This window comes from Misgurnus anguillicaudatus, chromosome 23 (assembly GCF_027580225.2).
Source record: "Misgurnus anguillicaudatus chromosome 23, ASM2758022v2, whole genome shotgun sequence".
Taxonomy (NCBI): domain Eukaryota; kingdom Metazoa; phylum Chordata; class Actinopteri; order Cypriniformes; family Cobitidae; genus Misgurnus; species Misgurnus anguillicaudatus.
Window position 1 is genome coordinate 10,640,781 of NC_073359.2, and position 20,583 is coordinate 10,661,363.

General features: G+C 37.0%; 2 protein-coding genes across 6 annotated transcripts; one reads left to right on the top strand and one right to left on the bottom strand.

Annotated features, from left to right (window-relative positions):
* Positions 1-1,236: 1,236 nt before the first annotated feature.
* Positions 1,237-10,141, bottom strand: LOC129453398 (fetuin-B). 4 transcript variants are annotated; one of them, XM_055217633.2, is made up of 8 exons: positions 10,075-10,141; positions 8,018-8,167; positions 7,633-7,746; positions 7,452-7,530; positions 7,135-7,301; positions 6,927-7,040; positions 2,425-2,520; positions 1,237-1,769 (listed from the first exon to the last, which is right to left on the bottom strand). In XM_055217633.2, exons 2-8 carry the CDS (start codon positions 8,159-8,161, stop codon positions 1,632-1,634), a joined length of 852 nt encoding a protein of 283 aa, XP_055073608.2. In that variant the 5' UTR covers positions 8,162-8,167; positions 10,075-10,141; the 3' UTR covers positions 1,237-1,631. The 4 variants fall into 4 exon arrangements, with proteins under 4 accessions (XP_055073608.2, XP_055073607.2, XP_055073606.2 ...); XM_055217632.2 differs by lacking the exon at positions 10,075-10,141 and adding an exon at positions 9,140-9,281; XM_055217631.2 differs by lacking the exon at positions 10,075-10,141 and adding an exon at positions 8,269-8,377.
* rcor3 (REST corepressor 3) lies at positions 9,310-19,612 on the top strand. Of its 2 annotated transcripts, XM_055217629.2 has the most exons (12): positions 9,310-9,569; positions 9,675-9,731; positions 12,314-12,391; positions 12,474-12,526; positions 12,600-12,761; positions 12,976-13,100; positions 13,212-13,290; positions 13,633-13,851; positions 15,382-15,459; positions 17,387-17,444; positions 17,518-17,753; positions 18,381-19,612. In XM_055217629.2, the coding sequence occupies exons 1-12, from the start codon at positions 9,446-9,448 to the stop codon at positions 18,738-18,740; spliced, it is 1,629 nt and encodes a 542-aa protein (XP_055073604.2). In that variant the 5' UTR covers positions 9,310-9,445; the 3' UTR covers positions 18,741-19,612. The 2 variants fall into 2 exon arrangements, with proteins under 2 accessions (XP_055073604.2, XP_073717860.1); XM_073861759.1 differs by lacking the exon at positions 17,518-17,753.
* Positions 19,613-20,583: the final 971 nt, after the last annotated feature.

Consider the following 20,583-nt stretch of genomic DNA (forward strand, 5'->3'; position numbering starts at 1 on the left):
ACGATCAGGACAAAGTTATTAACACTGTCAGCCCTTCTCAGTTAATCAATTACTCATACTAGAAATATCAGAGGAATAAACAACCGAATAAAACTTTCTACTGCGTAAACCCATACGGCAAAAAATATATAAATTTCTTTGGCCAAAAATATGTTTTAAATATATGCTAAATACATTATGTAGAAATTAGAACTTAATTAAATATATTTTTGTATTAGAAAATATATTTAGTTTCAACCTTAATCTGTTAACATATATTTCAAAATGGGAAACAAATACATTTCTAATTTTACAACCAATACACCAAAAATATATATTTTCCTGGCCAAGATATCAACATTTTTATAAAATGATTAAGTATAAGTATAAGAATAAAATGTATAAGTTACAGTATAAAATATTAAATGACAAGTATATTTTTGCAGTTGAACAGTATTTACAGGTTTATAACATACAAAATGTTTCTTTCAATGCAATGTTAAAGGTACAATTTGTAAGATATTTGCAGTAAAATATCCAAAAACCACTAGGCCATTGTTATATATATTTTGCAGCTGTTTACTAACAACATCTCTAATGTTTTCAACTACTTGTAAGTTACGAGAAAATTGCCATTCTAAACAGTGACACAGTAAAGTCACCTGTCAATGACTTTAATATCCATGTATAAATGCCTTAAAATATATTTATTTTTAAAATATATGTCAAAATAAAAAATGGCCAAAAAAATACATGTTTGTAAACATATTTCAAAATATATTTCAGCACATTTTTTGGCCATTTTTTAAATATTTTGAAATATATTTAAAAATATATTTGAATTGTATTCTTCTGCCATATGGAAAACATTTCACTTCCTAGTTATAAATAAGCTCTAACGTTGATAGGTTGCTTTCAAAGTCCTATTTCTCTTAAATTCAAAAGATAAAAACAGGAACCATTACTGAATTCTGACTTCTGCTTCCTGCCACACCTGCACATCAATTCAGAACACATCACAGAAACGTATATTCATAAGTCTTAAAACATACAAGAATGCATTAATAAGATTTTTAAATTTAGTTTGACACTGATTTTATGTCCTGGTTTTGCCATTGTCCCATGTTTCTGGATGACCATTTAGACTAATTTGGTGTGTTATCCTTGCCTGCATTTTTACTATCCTGTTGCTATAATATTAATAAAAATGACGCTATGTTGGCTGGAAAGATGACAAAAACTGATTTTGACTTGCAAAATTTAATAAATCCCACCTTATGTGCAGGAATTGGCATACACATCTTTTAAAGCCTGTTTTGTGTGCAATGGTTATAAATGAGAAATGTCCTGAGATGTGACTGCAGCTCATTGGATGTTTCAGCTGTTTGATCCATCATCTGACCCCTCGAACACATGACAGTTATTAACTAACAACATTTGCTCTCTGATACTGGAGGTCTGTAACAGTTTGATCAGTATCACATGCCAAGTCTTGAGATAGTCAGGCCAAAACATCTGCCCACATTTATTGTTCATTGTGTAAATGATTTAAATGCTACTGTAGTTCAGTGTATTTAACACCATATCCACTTGTTACTATATAGTATATAGTACAAATTTGAGTAATATAGTAAAAAAGAGCACTATGAAGGTCAGGACAATGCAAGATTATGTCGTCTTGCTTCGGGACAGTTACTGGCCACTGGTCGCGCTCTGGGTGAAGGCTGGTTGGGCGGAGGGGAGAGGACTTGTATTAATCCAAGAGGTCCAGAGGTTCCTTGTTGAATTCCCTAGAGTACCAAAAAAATGGATTAAATAAACCAAGTGCATCCGAAGGTCTAAAAATTATATTATTATTTACTTATTCTAATGTTTTATCAGGTGTATATGACTTAATTTCTCAATTTGATTCTGAACACAGTTATATTAAATAAGATTCTGGCTCTTCTTCAATTTCTAACATCATAACGAACAGTTAACAGTATCTTCCGTTCCTCCCTCGGGTCGGTAGGTGTTAAACTGTGGTTCATAAACACATCTATAAAGAATGTTTAAAGCAACACTATGTAGTTTTTTTACCTTTAAATAATGTCTCTAAAATTATTTCAGTGATAGAACAACTTTTAACTGGACAAATTATACTGTTGCTGCAACCTGAGCAGCCTCCTAGCTGCTACAAGCACACTCTGAAAGTGGCGGTGGAGGGTAGAGCACACAGCCCCGCCCCTCCCCCTGCCTGCAGAAGAGTCTCTGATACCAGGCACTGTTGCGCTTTTCAACCACATGGGGGAGCTGTAAGTCATTTTTACATGGAAACTACATAGTGTTGCTTTAATATATATTAGGCACTTATTATAAATATAAAATTTGGTCTTATTGCACTACATTCAAGCAGCAGACAGTTACTATAATAACATCACTATCATAAAAAGGAAAATCACCCACCGCAGGTTGATAGATTTCACATTTCACCTCGACAGGAACTTTGACTTCAAATCCATCATCAGCTGTTACGTGTGAACCAGTGCAAAACCCAGTGTGCTTTAACAGATAAAAGCAAGTTACTATTGTAAACAATAATACAAAACATGTTTAAATCTTTAGAAAATACGTGCCTAATTTATTTTTTTTATTATTTGTTTAATATCAATTGATGAGAAAAAGGAGTTTATATTTTAGATTTTCTTGCAAAAAAAATGTGATTTATTTTTGTACAATCAGTGTTCCCGTAGCTGAGCAACAGAATTGCATTAGCAGTGCAAGCAGGGGCAAGTTTACCATTTTGGGGGCCCTAAGCAAAGTCCAATGACCTGGGTCCCAACACTGACCAAGATTTTCCTTTGAATTGCACAACATTCAGACATATATAAACCATTTGCGTGTATACATGTGCTCTCTTGGCAGTGGTTTTCAGGCGTATGCTTTGGATATGCACCTAGACAAAACTTCTCAAACAACGGGGCCCCACGCAATCATGTGCTTTGGTTGGTGGGTAAACACACTACTGAGTGCAAGAGGTCATGATACCAGGAAACACACACATACTGATCAAATGTATAGCTTGAATGCACTGTAAGTCACTTTGGATGAAAATGTCTACCAAATGCATAAATGTATGGAGTCCCATTAAATGGTTCATGCCTATCGATTTGATACAATATACCTCTGATGTTCATGCCCCTAAACAGTACCTACAAAAAACTGTCAGTCAGATATTGTTACACTTACACCAGGCTCTCCCCCTTCAACCAGTCAGCACACACATTAATCACCATCTTAATGTTCTTGTATCTTCTACTCCCAAATTCTCAGATTCCATATATATCATGCTCCTCAAAAACACAAGACAGCACCCTCCACTTCTTCCTCCTGACTCCAGTTTTCTGTCTGTGGTGAGAGCAATGGACCTGATCAGCCCTCAACCACCATTCATTGACTTGGCAAAGGACTGCAACATATTATTTTACTTTATAATTCCTGGTCATGTAGATGTTGTTTCGTTGGTTCTAAGCTATGGTATTTTCATCATATACTAATTAACTAGCAGAGCTCTTCGACGGACTACCACAATCTTTGCCCAGAACAGAACACAAATTGACAGCTGTGATGATTTCATTATCCCAATCAGTAATGACGAGCAATGGCAGTGAACAACTTTATTGTCTCTGGCAGTGCAAACATTCAGTGACTAACTATGCTATTATGTTTAAGACTAATGGTGGCCAGTGGATAGAACAAACTACTTGTTCAACAATTGGCTGGTTATGATGACACCATGAGACAGGAACATTTCATTCAACTTTTTAACAGGGTTGAACACAGCATGTTTCCCCGTCTCCTGGTCAGCTTATCATACCTAGCTGCATATTTTCCTTTTCAAGACAGGGCGCACTATTCACAGAATAGATGCAGATCGATTTCACCACCATAGATTTGGCAAAGACTTGGACACATAGATTCAGCAAAGGTGAGAGTAGTGCGAACTGAACCCAACCCACTACAGTTAAACAACTTTATCTCCGAGAAGTTAACATTGGCAGAGCAGAACTATGACATCAGAAACACTGAGAAGATGTATATTAAGCTTGTGCTTGAGGAATAATGCCATTGGTTTAAAAGAGTGCACCAGCCCTTCCAGATCATCAAAACCACCAAATTATGAGGCCAAACTCTCAGTCCATTCCAGCATTTAAGGGAATATAGACGGGTTGCACAGCGACGTCATTAACTGGTTGCGCGCGCAACCGAGAGACAGAAAGAAGAGACATGCATTGTGTTGTAGAGGCTAGTAGCTGTGTCTGTAAGTCAAAATGCCAAGAAGTTGTTGCGTGGAAAATAGTACCAACAGAGTCAGTGCTGGGTGGTGCCTGATGTTAACATACCAGTAGATGCGACTATTACGTTACTAGCCTAAAATTATAATTCATACATGTATCACAGTAACACTGCAAAAATAAAGACAGAAAAACAGATCCAACTAAAATCAAATTTTATTTATATACAAACAATAAAGAACGCTTCAATAATTAAGGTTGTTGCAGTAGCGGATCAGCTCACCAAGTGGGCTTTCTGCCTCCTGGAAGCGCGCGCACCCTGTAATGTTTGTAAACCGGCAACCCCTCTATAGCAAGAACCAGTTAATCTACACAAGTTGGGGAGGGACAATTTGGCATCTTCAATTCACCTAACCTGCATGTTTTTGGACTGTGGGAGAAAACCAGAGTACTCGCAGTAAAACAAAAAAAGGCCACTTGAACCAGCAAGGGCTCAAACCAGGACCTTTATGCCGTGAGGCAACAGAACCGCCATTAAAAACGTCTGTCAATCTGGCACTCGAAAACCAATCACAGTCCTTAAGGATAAATGTTGGTAGCCTTGTTTATCCCAGGAAGCCCAACAATTCATCAGTGTGCCCAACATCTGCCAGCTGGTAAAGTATTGCATCATCCCATTCCGCACTACCCTTGAACGATCTTTCTCCTGAAGGAATACATATGTATCCTACTAGTAATAGACTGTTTTTAAAAATCATCCAGACTTGTCTTTCCATAAAACATCCACCCAATGCTTTTGAGTCTGCTGAGGCCCTCATCCACCTCAACTACAATGAAATACACCAGGGGTGCCCAATCCCGCCCTGCGTTCCAGTTCGTTTTTTATGACCTTCCCTCGCTATCTTCGTCTTGTTCACTCGGATGTACGTCATTGCTTACATTGTACGAGTGCCCACTACTGGCATAACACATGAAGTGGGTTCAATAAAGCCAGGGCTATTCAAATTTTACCCTGGAGGGCAGGAGCACTACAGAGTTTAGCTCCAACCCTAATCAAACTTAACCACCTGTGATTGTCTAGTGATCATGAAGACCTTGATTAGCTTGCTCAGGTGTGTTTGATCAGGGTTGGAGCTAAACTCTGCAGTGCTCCGGCCCTCCAGGATAGGATTTGAATAGCCCTGCCCTAAGCCCTTGATCACATGGAAAATGGAGACTGCCCCCTCCATCATTTGAACTGTGCAAAGAGCGAGCTGCTGAAGTGATGTCACAATCGTGTTGCATTGTGGTATATGGAGCGGCCTGAAGTGTACATATGAAGTCAAAATCAGGGAGCGAGGGTCTGCCCATATAAACTTGACGAAGTGGAACGCACTTCAAAATGGCGACAGGGATTCCCCCGAGGGGAAGCGTTTAGGGAAGTTTGCAAGTGCGTGTCTAAAACTGGAGTGGAAAGCAGCCTTGCTCCTGGCGATCGACTGTCCTGAAAAGTTCAGCTCCAACTAGGGTGGCCATTCGTGCCAGTTCCCCCGGACATGTCCCGAACATGTTTTCAGGTTCGTTCCTCGGAAGTCGCGTTGCTCGACCGCATATGTCATCGAGGTTCTCACATTTCAGTTGAAATACATTAGAAAATTAAGATTTATTTCTTTTAAGACATACAATCATTGTAGTTTCATTCTTACCTTGAAATGTAACGGTTGCTTTTCTGAAATTAAACCCGAAATATTAAACCTTGATGACGTATGCGGTCGACCAACGCGACTTCGGAGAACGAACCCGAAAACATGTTCGGGACGGAACTGGCACGAATGGTCACCCTAGCTCCAACCTAAATCAAATACACCTGAAGCAGCTAATCAAGGTCTTCAGGATCACTTGAAAATTGAAGGCAGGTGTGTTTGATTAGAGTTGGACCTGAACTCTGCAGGATTGTCGATTTCCAGGAGCAGGACTGGGCACCCCTGAAATAAACTTTATTGCAAAACGTTTTGGGATACCTCTCCAAATCATTGAATTCAGGTGTTCCAATCACTTCCAGTGAAATGAACTCTTAATGCTTCATCATACCAAGACATTTTGGACAATTTCATGCTCCCAACTTTGTGGGAGAAGTTTGGGGATGGCCCCTTCCTGTTCAAACATGGCTGTGCCCCAGTGCATAAAGCAAGGTCCATAAAAACATGGATAATCGAGTTGAACTTGACTGGCCTGCACAGAGTCCTGACCTCAACCTACTAGAACATCTTTGGGATGAATTAGAGCGGATACTACGAGCGAGGCTTTCTGACCTTACAAATGTGCTTTTAGATGAATGGTCAAAAATTCCCATAAACACACTCCTAAACCTTGTAGAAAGTCTTCCAAGAAGAGTTGAAGCTGTTATAGCTGCAAATGGTGGGCCCACTCCATATTAAACCCAATGGATTAAGAATAGGATGTCATTCAGGTTCAGGTGCATAAAGGCAGGTGTCCCAAAACTTTTGGCAATAGAGTGTATCAGATGTCATATCCGACATAGGGCCTTAATCCATTTCTCAGGAATGGAAAGGAATTATGTAATTTCTAGGTATGTTAGTTAGTCTCTCTCCGAGCCGACTCTCATTTGGGTCTCCTTGTGGCTCTGCGAGGTTAGTTTTGTAATAGTTTGCAATACGTGTGATAAGTGCTTACAGCTGAATCCGAGTCCTTGAGCTTGCATTGTGTGAGGTCAATATCAGGAGTGTTTTTCTTGCAGTCTGTCTCTTGAATGGTGAACTCCACAAAGTAAGAAGGTCCCTCAACCCACTGCAAAACACACAGTCAGCTGTTTTCATTGTCAATGGTGCATGTATTTGCATAAGCACCAGATTGATTGATTGATTGACTGATGTTGACATACCTGCATGCTGGCCGCTGTTATATTCAGAAGAGCAAAGTAATAAGGAGAACTGTTCTCTTTGTTAAATTTCTGTAGCGCCAGCTTCGTAGTCTCAGTTATTATTGGATCATCTAACTTCTCTGCGGTTGGACAGTCGGGACAAGTTTGTACTATAGCCGTAGCTGCCACTGTAAAGTAAAAGTTATTGTGTTTTATATCTAAAACAGTCGCATTTGTTTGCAAGCAACTTTTGCCACCGCTAACGTATCGCAGCAGCTGACCAAAGCGGCCAATGCCCGGTCTAGTCATTTCTTATGTCTATGGTTACAGTACCAGACCTTGTTGAATAGTACAGTTGTAATTCTGAACTTTGATGGTGCTCTCAATGGAAACAGATGCCTCACACGTCCCATAAACCTAGCAGACAAAATAGTTTACATAATAACATCAGATCAAATCAGACATGAATTAAAATACGTCTGTCTATTACTGAAGCTCTTATGAAGTTATAGATCATACCGGTAGATCACCAACCCCTTTAACAGCACATGATTTCCATGTCCTCCTGCTGATCACATGACACTTTGTTTCCAGCACATCTATTGTCAGCTGTAAATGCATCACACCTTCTACCTGACTCAAAAAATCAAATTGTTTAAAAATACAAACATTTTAATGGGATGTTTGTTGAGGAAATCATATAGTGAACCTCTAACATCCAAACAAATAAAAACTTTTCCTTATTTTGGGTAATTGGTTAGTTTTGTGTTTGTTTGTGTGGATGAATTTATTGAATAATAAATACAAACAGGAAATTCATATTTAAAACGGCTTGAATCCCAAAAAAGTGTTAAAAAGTGTGTCCAATGTATAAGAAAAAATATTTTTAGTAGCATAAACTCACCTTTCTATCCTGTTTGACATCATAGATTCGGCTGAGTAAGAGGATATAACCCTCCTGTCTGTCTGCATTGATCTGCTCTATGGTCTCCTCAGCCGCTTTCACCACAGCATCGTCCTGGCACGTCACTGGCATGACAGAGCCCATGCCACACTGCCAAAAAACACAAATGATTGACACCAGAAAGAAAACATCCATCTTAATCGCTATACAGTATCTGAAGAAATGACAGAGATGAAAAAGTGAACTTTCACCATCAGGCAGCTATCAGCAAACAGTGTTTATCAGGCACTGCTCTGTACGTCTGCGCACTGGTAAACAGTGATGCAATCCACCTAAAAACACCACCATATAACAAATATATTAAGAAGGTGTTGGGGTAAAACACAATAAAGTTGCTTTTATCATGTGTTTGATCAGTTAGGAAAAGTCAAGCATGTCTGCGTGATTTAGGTCTGGGAAATAGACCTAGCAGAAGTGTTATGTTAGTTCCAGAGGAAAACTGCATGGCCCTGCATTTTAAACACTTTTTTTGCTTGTTACATAATTTTTAGGGGTCAAGCTCAGAATGGGCGAAGACCCCTATTGTATCCGTTATTCTATTAGTATGTTTAAATTTTTTCCTCTGATCTCTGTTTTGGTTTACTGTATTTTTTTAAAGATTTTGCAAGTTATAATAAACTGCATTTGCATAGCTTTGTATAGGTCATGGGTACACACGGAACACACATACTGATAAAAAGGTGTATCTTGTAATGCATTGCATAAGCGTCTGTTAATGTCAAGACTTTTTGTCACTGAATATGGAAATGCAACTCAAAATAACAATTTATGGCACGAAATTGATACAAATGTGTGGCCTTTAAATGTTTGACATATTTGTCAATAACTTAAATGCAGATCGTTTATACAAAGGCTTTCTGATTCGCAATAATTGTATTGCAAATAAATAGGCTATATTGCTGTAATTTTTAAATATTCTTCTCTCTAAGTGTATTAATAAAGGTAATAATTGTGTTGAATGTTAAATGTAATGTATTTTAAAGTAAAACGAATTAAAATGAAAAAATTTTTGCATCTCCAAAACACTGGCGCAGAAGAGGGCCGCATTACATATGTGTTTACCTTTATCCGAATTACCTCCGCGAGGAAAAGCAGACCTCGTCACTCTGTTATTTTATCTATAAACACAGAACGAAAATCCTGCCAACACGTCGATTTACTTTAAACACGAGTTGAAACACGCAACAGATGTGGATGATGATGACACGGAGAGTGAAGCTCAGGAAACATTAATGTGATCGAGCGGAGGGATACCGCGCGGCACAGCGGCGCAGCTGCGCAGAGTCACCGCACAGAGCGACTCGACAATCGCTCGAGTGTTTACATATAGTTTCGTTTTTATTTGTGCTATTCACACTAATCGCGAAAATGCCGGGAATGATGGACAAAGGCACGGAGTATCTGGGGAAAGGCCGCACCAATGGCACGAAAAGCCCGTCGAGTGCCTCAAACGGACATTTTACAGACGAGAGCGGCAGTGACGACGAGCACGGTATAGCCTCGAACACCACCGAAGATCTGTCTTTTAAAAACCTTACATTTTAAGCGCTAATAACTTACGAACTTTAACGATAGCATTTTTATTTCTATTTTACAGATGTTGGCATGCGCGTGGGGTCGGATTATCAAGCAAATATTCCTGAGTTTGATCCGGGTATGAGACTGCTTTAAATGTTACTGCTTATAAGAACCTGACTGACCGACTGACTGTGGTAGCCTCGGTTCACATAGCGCTCCGCTTATTCATAATAAACAAACCAAAAGAAGTTGATGTTATTAAGTGTCTTTCAATAGTTTTGGGTGTCGGACGCTAAAAGATGTTTGTATAAATTGTTTTCTTCCGCTGGCGCGTAACTTAACGTTACATGTTTAGCCATGAATGAAAAGCGTTTGTGAAAGACCATTAGCTTTTTCGCTTAGCCACCCGTCCGCTAATAAATAACATAACTTTTTATCATGACAAATTAACTTTTATGACCTGCTAGTGGGTAACTTACATGTTTAGCCGTGAAAAGCGTTTGTGAAAGACTATAAGCTTTATCGCCTAGCCGCCCGCACGCTAATAAACAACAAAACTTCATGTCATGACAAATTCACTTTATTATATTTAATATGATTTACATTTAACTTTGCTGTGTGTTCATTAACAAATTCACAATTTAATGAACAGAATATTACGTGTTGTGAAAACGCTTATGAGGTCCTTAATGTAAACACCATGAACTGTATCCAGTATATGTAAATGTAAGGACGTAAAAATTAAAGTTTAACATAAAAATCATAAAATGCTAAATAGTGAACTTTTAAGAACATATGCAAACTTTTAGTTTAAATAATTCATATTATATTATAATTAAATATTATATACACAAAACTATCAGTCACCTATAGGAATTTGGAACGGATTCATTATAATTAAATAATTTCAATTTTATTTGATGAGTACTGGTGGAAGAACATTTTCCAGAATGCTCTGTTTAAATTTTTTTAATCAAAATTTAATGTTAATGTTTATTTTTATAATGTTATCTTAAAATATTTGGTAAATAGTTTATGATGCTGTATAAAGTCAAGTGAGTTTTGATGAATTTTTAAATTAACACATAACAGTAATCCATCTACCATTAGAATACTATGGAAGGGATTGATCATGTTGATAAGACTATTAGAAAGGAAATGGAAAACTTTTTGGATTTATAAATTAAGTTTGTTGTTGAGTTTTAGATTTTATTATTGGTGAATATTAAATCCTATAATCGAGATGTTGGTCACATAACAACTGTTGACTACTGGCATGACTTTGTGACCCTCGTAATGTGATTATAGTGAGATTGTGGCAATATAGCTTAGCACAATCCATTGAATCTGATTAGACCATTAGCATTTCGCTAAAAATGACCAAAGAGTTTTGATATTTTCCCTATTTAAAACTTGACTCTTCTGTAGTTACATTGTGTACTAAGACAGACGGAAAATTAAAAGTTGCGATTTTCTAGGCAGATATGGCTAGGAACTATAGACGGTTTCAGCAGTAACAACATAAACAAGCTGCTTTCGTGGTCAACACGTAACTTCCGGTAAACTCTGCTAAGAAAAAATAACAACAAAGTACTTTAAATGGTGTTTATTTATATTACAAGCAAAATAAACAACACGTAGATTACATAGGAAACCAAAATATTTGTTATTTTCACCAAGGTATTTGTTTAAGAGTTCAGTTTAGCAACTAGTCAGACCATTAAAAAAACTGAAACCAAAAGTAAAGTTCGGACCAGACGCGTATCGCGTCACCGCACGTGCGTCCTATGAAACCTTCTATTCTCTCATTCTGGCTTAATAATCAAGGACTTTGCTGGCGTAACATGGCTGCAGCAGGCGCAATGATATTACGCAGCGCCTGAAAATAGTCCCCTGCTATTGAAAGTAACCAAGGGGACTATTTTCGGGCAGTGTGTAGTATCACTGCGCCTGCTGCAGCCATGTTATCAAATGTTTAACTCTAGGGGAGCTGAAAAATGAGCATATTTTCAAAAAAGTGGAGTGTCCCTGTAAGCATGAATTCATTTTAAACTTGACCTTAGGTAGTTTTCCCTGAACTCTGTCAACACAATTTCGCTGCAAGCAGTCTGCCTTCATCCAGAAACAGCTCAAATAACATGACATTAGGGATGCATATCAATTAATCGCGATTAATCTATAGCAGAATAAAAGTTTTTGTTTACATCATATATGTGTGTGTACTATGTATAATAACTTTGTATAGTTAAATGCACACACATGCATGTATATATTTAAGCAATGTTTACATGTGTATATACATTTGTATATTTATGTATAATTTATATTATATATAAATATAAATACTTAATATATAAATATATTTTTTTCTTAAAATTATACATGCATGTGTGCATATTTATATATACATAATTATTATACACAGTTCACACACATATATGATGTAAACAAAAACTTTTATTCTGCTATAGATTAATCGCGATTAATTGATATGCATCCCTACATGACATCAGCATGTTTAACCATTACAGACACTGTCATAATATTTCTGTCTTCTTCACGGCACCGAATAATGAAATGTGTCCATAAAAACGTGTTTCTATCAGCGGTATACTTCTAAAATTCAGACGGTACAGTATAACTCCGAAAACAGTATAAATGTTTAAAAAGAACCTTGGGATAAACTGCTGCTGATGTTTTATTGTGTTGGGATTTTAGGTTCTATGAAGTACAGTGATAAGGACAGTGGAGGAATGTTGGTTTGGTCACCATATCACACAATAGTTGACTCTAAGTGTATGTATATATTATTTCTTCTATAGTTTTTTTTCCATTGTGAATGCATCATGCATCTAACACTTTACATGTTTTTCCACAGTGGACGAGTACATTGCAATTGCAAAAGAAAAGCATGGGTACAATGTTGAGCAGGTGAGTTAACACAACATGGCCTTTAAAGAATTATCTAATGTATGGTCATCTTATTGTTGACCGTTACATACAGGCTTTAGGCATGTTGTTCTGGCATAAACACAACATTGAGAAGTCTCTGGCTGATCTTCCAAACTTCACACCCTTCCCTGATGAGTGGACAGTAGAGGATAAGGTGTTATTTGAACAAGCCTTCAGTTTTCATGGGAAGAGCTTCCATAGGATTCAGCAGATGGTAAGTCGTAAGATGGTGGTGTTTCAGTGTTAGATCCACTGTGACAGATTTGTAGTGTGTCTGTGTGTACATGCTAAAGCCACAATCAATATAGATAAGCTGAGGAAAATAAAAAATCTGTGTTTTTAGGGAACATTACAGTCTTTCCATCGTGACATTGTTTTAAGGATTTTGGGAAATATACCAAATAACAGAATTTGATTATTTATTGTAGTTGCCGGACAAATCCATTTCCAGTCTTGTGAAGTACTACTATTCTTGGAAAAAAACACGATCCCGGACAAGCCTCATGGATCGACAAGCACGAAAGCTGGCAAGCCGGAGTAATCAAGATGAAAGGTTACTTTTCTATTTACTGACCACTTTTTTTAAGGTGTTATTTTTCATAGTTGGTGCAGTGCTGTTTTTTGTTTACAGAAATGATGCCTGCCGTTATTTATGTTGTTTTAGTGAGGAAGAAATGGAAGATGCAAACCCTATTGAAGCAAACGACAGTGATTATGACCCAACGAAAGAGGCAAAGAAGGAGGTACCAAGATTTTGCATTCATTTATTACTTGCATGTTCATGTGCAAGCAAGAGTTCATAGCGCATGCATTACAAGTTCAGGTGCGAGAAGTCGTCTGTATGGACGATAATATCGTCTATTGGCCCAACCCTATAGGGCAGGATTTTGTCATTGGAGAATTTATTGGATGAAGTCAGCTGTTAGAGCTAGTTGGTACATTTTGTTGAAAGTTTATAAAGACAACGTATTTTATTAATATGAATCATGCACAGTAGGTTCAGAAATGTGTGTTGGGAAAGTAATGTGTTTGTTATATTAAGTGATGAGATCTGGAAAGGTAATACATGCTTCTGTCTTTAATAGAGCCACACAGAGCCTCAGACACTGAGCTGTAAGATTGGAATTGGGCGCAGAGAGCACCAGACCCTTCAGCACCGTCACCACTCCCAGAGGTCCAAGTGCCGCCCACCCAAAGGCATGTACCTGACACAAGAGGATGTGGTGGCCGTCTCCTGCAGCTCCAGCGCAGCTAACACTGTCCTGCGCCAGCTGGACATGGAGCTGGTTTCACTCAAACGCCAGGTATAAGATTACTGGACCAGACTAGACTTGATGAGAGACTGAGGGGCGGTTTCTCAGACAGGGATTAGACTAGACTAAAATAAATGTAAGAACTGTTCAAACTGAAAACAATTTGTACTGACATATCTTAAAATACATCAATGCCATTTGTTTTCCCACAAAATGCACGCCAGTAATGTTTTTAGTAAGGCATGTTTGTTAAACTAGTTATATTGTTTAATTAAACTAAGGCCTAGTCCTGGCTTAAAGGACAAGTTCGGTATTTTACACTTAAAGCCCTGTTTTCAGATTGTTTATGATGAAATAGAACGGTTTTGACTGAAATTTCAACATATGCGGCTGCCCCAAGAATTTTCAGGTGTTTGTTGTTTTACCTCCCACCTATACAATGTGTGTATAAGTGCAGGAACCATACTTTCCTAAAATGCATTAAACTTTCGTTTACAAAGACGTGAAACTCATCGAGTGGTCAGGGGTGTTCACCGACACGCTCACACAAAAATCGCTGCAAAAGATGTCTTCCAACAGGTGTTTTAGCATTCGTTGTAAACTTGTGGACCTATTTTTCCAAACGCCTCACACCCCCCGTACATTTTTCTGTTAAGAGCTTGATTAATAGACACTTCAGCCCAGTTGGTGGCGATAATCTGGCTTTGCCAATTGCAAGAATACAAACAAAGTTCCCGGCGCGGAGTAATACCGTACCTCACAGCACATCTAATACAAGTCAATAGAGTTGGACAAAACTACGATAAAACCTGTTGAAAAGCATCTTTTGCAGTGATTTTTGTGTGAGCATATCAGTGAACACCCCTCTGACCACTTGGTGAGTTCCACGTCTTTGTAAATGAAAGTTTAATGCATTTTAGGAAGGATTGTTTCTGTGCACCTATACAGCCATTATAGAGGTGGGAGGTGATGCAAGAAACACCCGAAAATTCTCGGGGCAGCCGCATATGTCCAAATTTCAGTCAAAACCATTCTATTTCATCATAAACAACAGGGCTTTAAGTGTAAGATACCGAAGTTGTCCTTTAAACTAATCCCTATCCGGAAAACCACCCCATAGTCCTCATTTCTGTCAGTAGTCTTGGTGCTTGACATACGTGCTAATAAAATGTAGGCGATAAAGAGAGAATGACAGAGAGCTGAATAAACAGCCAAGTTCCATATTCAGTCATTTACAGAATAATTAAAAACAGCAACAACAAAACTGCACAACAAAGATAATTTAGAGATGATATGATTTAGTTTGTGAATTTGTTTAACATGGCATGTATATGCCTCACACTTTCAGTGTTTAGGACTAATAATAAAATTTTCTTGCCAATCCGAGTCTAAAAATGTTATGTTTACACATCTGAAAAACGCCTATACATTACTGCCGAGTAAGTCTGACAGTTTACTAGCAATTGACTAGAGACATTTTTAAATTGCTTCGCTTAAAATTTGATTTGACAACTGCAAGTGATTTACATGCATTTAAGAAGATTGATTTGTCTTTCATTTGTTTTTGTTATATTTTTTTAGGTTCAAAATGCCAAACAGTTAAACAGTGGCCTTAAACAACAGATTGAAAATGGAATTGATGAATGTCGATTGGCTGAGGTAAATCATTTGTGTCTTCAATTTTTTTTATGGTGTTTTCGATTTAAACTATTCAACAAGATGTTTTATGCCAGTCTCAGACTATATTAGTTTTGAATCCTTACTGATTATAAATAGTGATGCACCGATGTATCGGCCACCGATATTTATCGGCCGATTTTTGATGAATTTGAAACCATCGGCATATCGGCAATAGCACGAGAAAGGCCGATACCCATTGTTTATTAATTAACTGCATAAAGAAATCCATTATATGTAAAAAATGAGTTGATGTTGTTAATAAAATAAATGCTGAATAGCAAAAACCACCTTTGAAGGTAGTCATGCTGTCTTATTATATTTGTTTTAGCTTAATTTGTGCCACTCTTATTATGTTGGTCAGTTGAATGTTAATTAGATCCAATCCATGTTCAGTAAAAATAATTTGATGCAGAAATAAACTAGCTAATAGACCAACTGTATAGTATTGTATACAAGTGTTTAATATCGGTATCGGCATCGGTATCGGGCAGAAGTTGTCTGTTTAAATCGCAATCGGTATAGGCCCAAAAAATCCTATCGGTGCATCCCTAATTATAAAGTCTAGTAGTAACATTACACACATTTTTAACTTAAATCTCAAACATGCTCATACTACAAAATGTATAAATTGTAATGTATCACACAAGATACTAACTTTCACATGAAAGTTTCTCATTTACCTTTAGTCTTCTTATAGAAATGTACTAATAAGAGCATAGTAATAATCATCCCAGGTTAAAATCCTACATTTCGGACATGCTTTATGTTCCTGAAATTAGGCCCTAAAACTTCAGTTATCTGACACTATTATCTGGGAAGCTCATGTGAAGTTATATATGCTAAAAAATGCTACAGTTGTGCCAAAAACACAACACCTGCCAAATTATGCCCCCCCCGATTGAATCTGCTTTCTGATTTGTTAATTATTCCACTTATTATACCTTATTCCACCCCAACCATAGTAGGAAATGAGGCAAATAATCTGGCAAGGGGCATTGTTCTCAGTATTACACTATACTAGGCATGTTGCGATTGTCGGTGTAACCGGTGATCCACCGATTGCTTTAGCCTGTCACTGATTAGATCATTTGCCCACCGCTGCACCTTCTTCCAATGTCGTTTTGATTTTCTCTAGTAATAAGAAACAAATAAGATCTTTTTTTTTTATTAAAGGGGACAGAGAATGAAAAACCATTTTACCTTGTCTTTGTTGAATAATGGTAGTCTACCTGCATTCACAAACTTACAAAAAGTGCTAAACATGCTAAACATCTCAGTCTCATAGAAATTTCTCTTATAGAAATGTCAGCCAGAAAACAGCCCAATCTGAAAAAATGATGCTTATGACATCACAGACATCTAACTGCCCCTCCACTTTAAAATAATTGGCTACATTTTTTGAGTGGCAGCAAAGTCAGCCAATCAGTAATGAGATTGCAAGTTAAGCCAGTAGGGGGAGCCAAATATGTGCAAAACCACTTGTTTAAAACCCCCCACCCTAATAGAGCTATCTGAGAGAGGTTTTTAGGAAGCTTCTAAGGCATTACAGACCCAAACAAAAAAATATTTTTGTCTACATGTCACATCACAGAACAAGGATAAATACCCCGTTCAATCATTCTATGTCACCTTTAAGAATAATAATAATCCCACCATTTAAGCATCGATAAAAAGGGAGGAAGAGCCGGTTGCTCAGCTTGGGACAGACAGGCTTCCATAAGAAGTACCTGCACATTCTTGCTCAAGCACTTAATTTATACGATTGTTGCCCTCGCATTTATTTCAAAAGTGAAAGTAAGGCTCACTGCTGCACGCAGATTTATAAGCAATATTTAAGGCAGCTTACGCAGTGACTTTCTGCTTGCATATTACTGTCATCCTTTTAACTGTTGCATTTTCGTTTCAGTGCACCCAAAAAATTAACGCCCGCTGGACAACAGATGAGCAGCTCTTGGCTGTACAAGGTGAATTACATTTCAGATGTTAGTTTCACAATCGTCAATTCCCAAATTGTAATCCGCGACATCCTGTTTGCAGGTGTACGAAAGTATGGGAAAGACTTTCAAGCTATTGCTGATGTGATTGGAAATAAAACAGTGGGGCAGGTGAAGAATTTTTTTGTAAACTATCGACGACGATTTAACTTGGACGAAGTGCTTCAGGAGTGGGAGGCTGAACAGGGAACTCCAAACGGAGAAAGTGTCCTGTCTGCTGAAGATGGCAAGAACAGCAACAGTTCCTCTGGAAAGAGCACAGATGAGGAAGAGGATGAGGTGAGGCTATATATATATATATATATATATATATATATATATATATATATATATATATATATATATATATATATATATATATATATATATATATATATATATATATATACCATCATATATACCATATATATATATTAATACCAAAATGCTTTTTTGCATAGTTGTGTTTGACACATAAAAACGTCTTAGGTTACTTATGTAACTGTTGTTCCCTGAGAAGGGAACGAGACTCTGCGTCTCCCTTGCCATACTTCCTGCGTCCCTGTAACGCCATCTTTGGCAATATTTCAAATAGTGATATACTTCCTGGCTCCAGCGTCACCCTGTCTTTGTTGTTAAGCCTCACCTTTGGTTGAATTTGATATACACATTCAGACACAGTTACCACTGGAGGCGTCCCCAAAGTGTCACCGCAGTGACGCAGCGCGAGTTCCCCCGAAAGGGAACTGTAACAATGTATCTTTAAAAATAACACGATGTAACTGTGCTCTCACTTGAAATGTGTCCCCACATTTAGTCCTTGAATTTGAAGGTATTGGACCTGGAAAGTCCTTGAAAGGATTTGAAGTTAACTGAGGCGTGGGAACCCTGTGTCAAAAAATTGATCAATGTTTTACACTTTGTTAGGGTCAGGTGACTCCAGCGTCTGGTCCATCTCCTGTAGCCACCTCATCATCAGCTTTAACAGCAGCCAGCAGCTCCACCTCTCTGAATCAGCCTCCACCGCTCCTGCGTCCATCACTGCCTGCTACCCCCGCATTACACCGTCAGCCTCCACCTCTGCAGCAGCAGGCTCGCTTTCTTCAGCCCCGTCCAGCACTAAACCAACCACCGCCACTCATTCGACCCTCCAACCCGCTCCCTCCACGTCTTAACCCCAGACCCGCGGCACCAGCGTCCAGCTCTGTCAGCACAGTGCCGGGTCAGCAGCCGCCCAGTCTGGTGGGCATCCAGTCAGAATCGCCCTCCTCCTCCTCTCTGCACTGATACGTTTTTATATATCATTGATTTAAGTAGTGGTAGTAAAGAAATTGATATTTATGTTAAGTTTTACACTGTATATATATATAAGGTAACTGTTTTTATTTATTTGAATGATTTAACTTTAGATTTTGTTATCATGTCGTATTGTACGTCACCTCATTGAAAAGTAAAAAATATTATTGTGATATTATCTACGTTTTTGGCACTTCTGCTGGTCATTTCATGTGCCCAAGTGCATTTCAATGTCAAACGAAAAGGTGTAGCTTGTCTTGTTGTTTATTTCTTATTTAGTTGTGTTTTATATTTTAATTCTTGGTGCTATAGACTGATGGTGTGTCTGAAGCTTTTTCACAATTTTTTGTCATCAAAGTGCTCTTAACAGATCAGAAAAACTATTATCAATAAGAATTGCTATTGAAAATCACATAAGAAATCTTACTTTGTGTCATATAGGTTAAATAGATATGTAGTTGAAATTGTCATAATATATTTGTGCCCAATGCCAAACTATCATCCACAGCAGATGTTTTGAGGATCTGAGCTGTTTTTACCCTTACATTACAAATCAATGAGCTTTTTGTGTTTTGCTAAAGAAAAACGTATATGGGTTTGAAGGCTGTAATAGTATATATATGAAGGAATGATGATTTTTAATGAATTTTAAACTTTTTCTTTAATTCTCTAAAGTGTTCTGACTGAAACTAAATTGTATTTATATTTAAATAAGTTGTTTCTCAGACATATGAGTGTGACCCACTGTTTTTAAATACAGTTTAAACTGAATGACATTCATTTTGGAGGACAATTGTGCTGTTTCATAAACATACACACAGGGGGCGCTACAACAAAAAGAATTAAAACTGAGTTTGATTTCATCATTAGCTCGTCTATCTGAAGTTATATTTGATTTTATACAGTTTGAGTATCTGGTGGTAAAATACTTTAATCATAATGAACGTTAGGACGATGTCAAAGATGTTTTATTTCTTATTTTATAAAACGGTTAGTTCCAATCCTTGATTCTGATTGGTCAATAGGTGTGCTTTATTCACAATAAAACACTGCTATGACCGCTTCACCCAACGGTTCTATTTAATATCACTGCGCCCTTAGCAACACCCTTAGCAACACATAAACATATAATCAGACAAAGTCTGAGAGCAGTTTGTTGTTTTTATTTGAACTTTCATGTTGTTGTTCGCAGTCAGGGACTATTTTTTTCTAGCGGAAGGAATGCTTTTATTAATTTAACTTCATGAAAGTTGCACTAATATTTTTTTTACTTTAATATTGTGTGGTAACCGTTTTATAAAAGCAATAAGGTTATTGCTTACGTATATTTTATACATACTTTGCAAACTTTAAATTTTGGCCCGGAAAAATATATATATATATATTTTGTAGCCTATGTGTTGTAAAATTAGAAATGTATTTGTTGCCCCTGAAATACATTTTAAAATCTGTGTTAATTTATATGAAAGTTAAAACTAAATATATTTTCAAAATGTAAAAAAATAACAATTAAGCTTTACTTTTATAAAAAAAAATTAGCATATATTTAAAACATATTCAATATATACAAAAATGGCTGAAAATAGATATTTACTGAAATATATTTTGGAATGTTTAAAAACATTTCACCAATATATTTTTGGCCATTTTTTCTATATTTTGAAATATATCTTCAACAATAAATTTTTTTAATTAAATTTTTTAAATATATATTTAGCCCTCCATATATTTCAAACCAAGGATTTTTTATTAAACATAACCGATTTGAAAAGGTTAAAGTTAACATTTATTTTAAATTTCAAAAATATACTTTATCAAATTAGCTTACATTTAG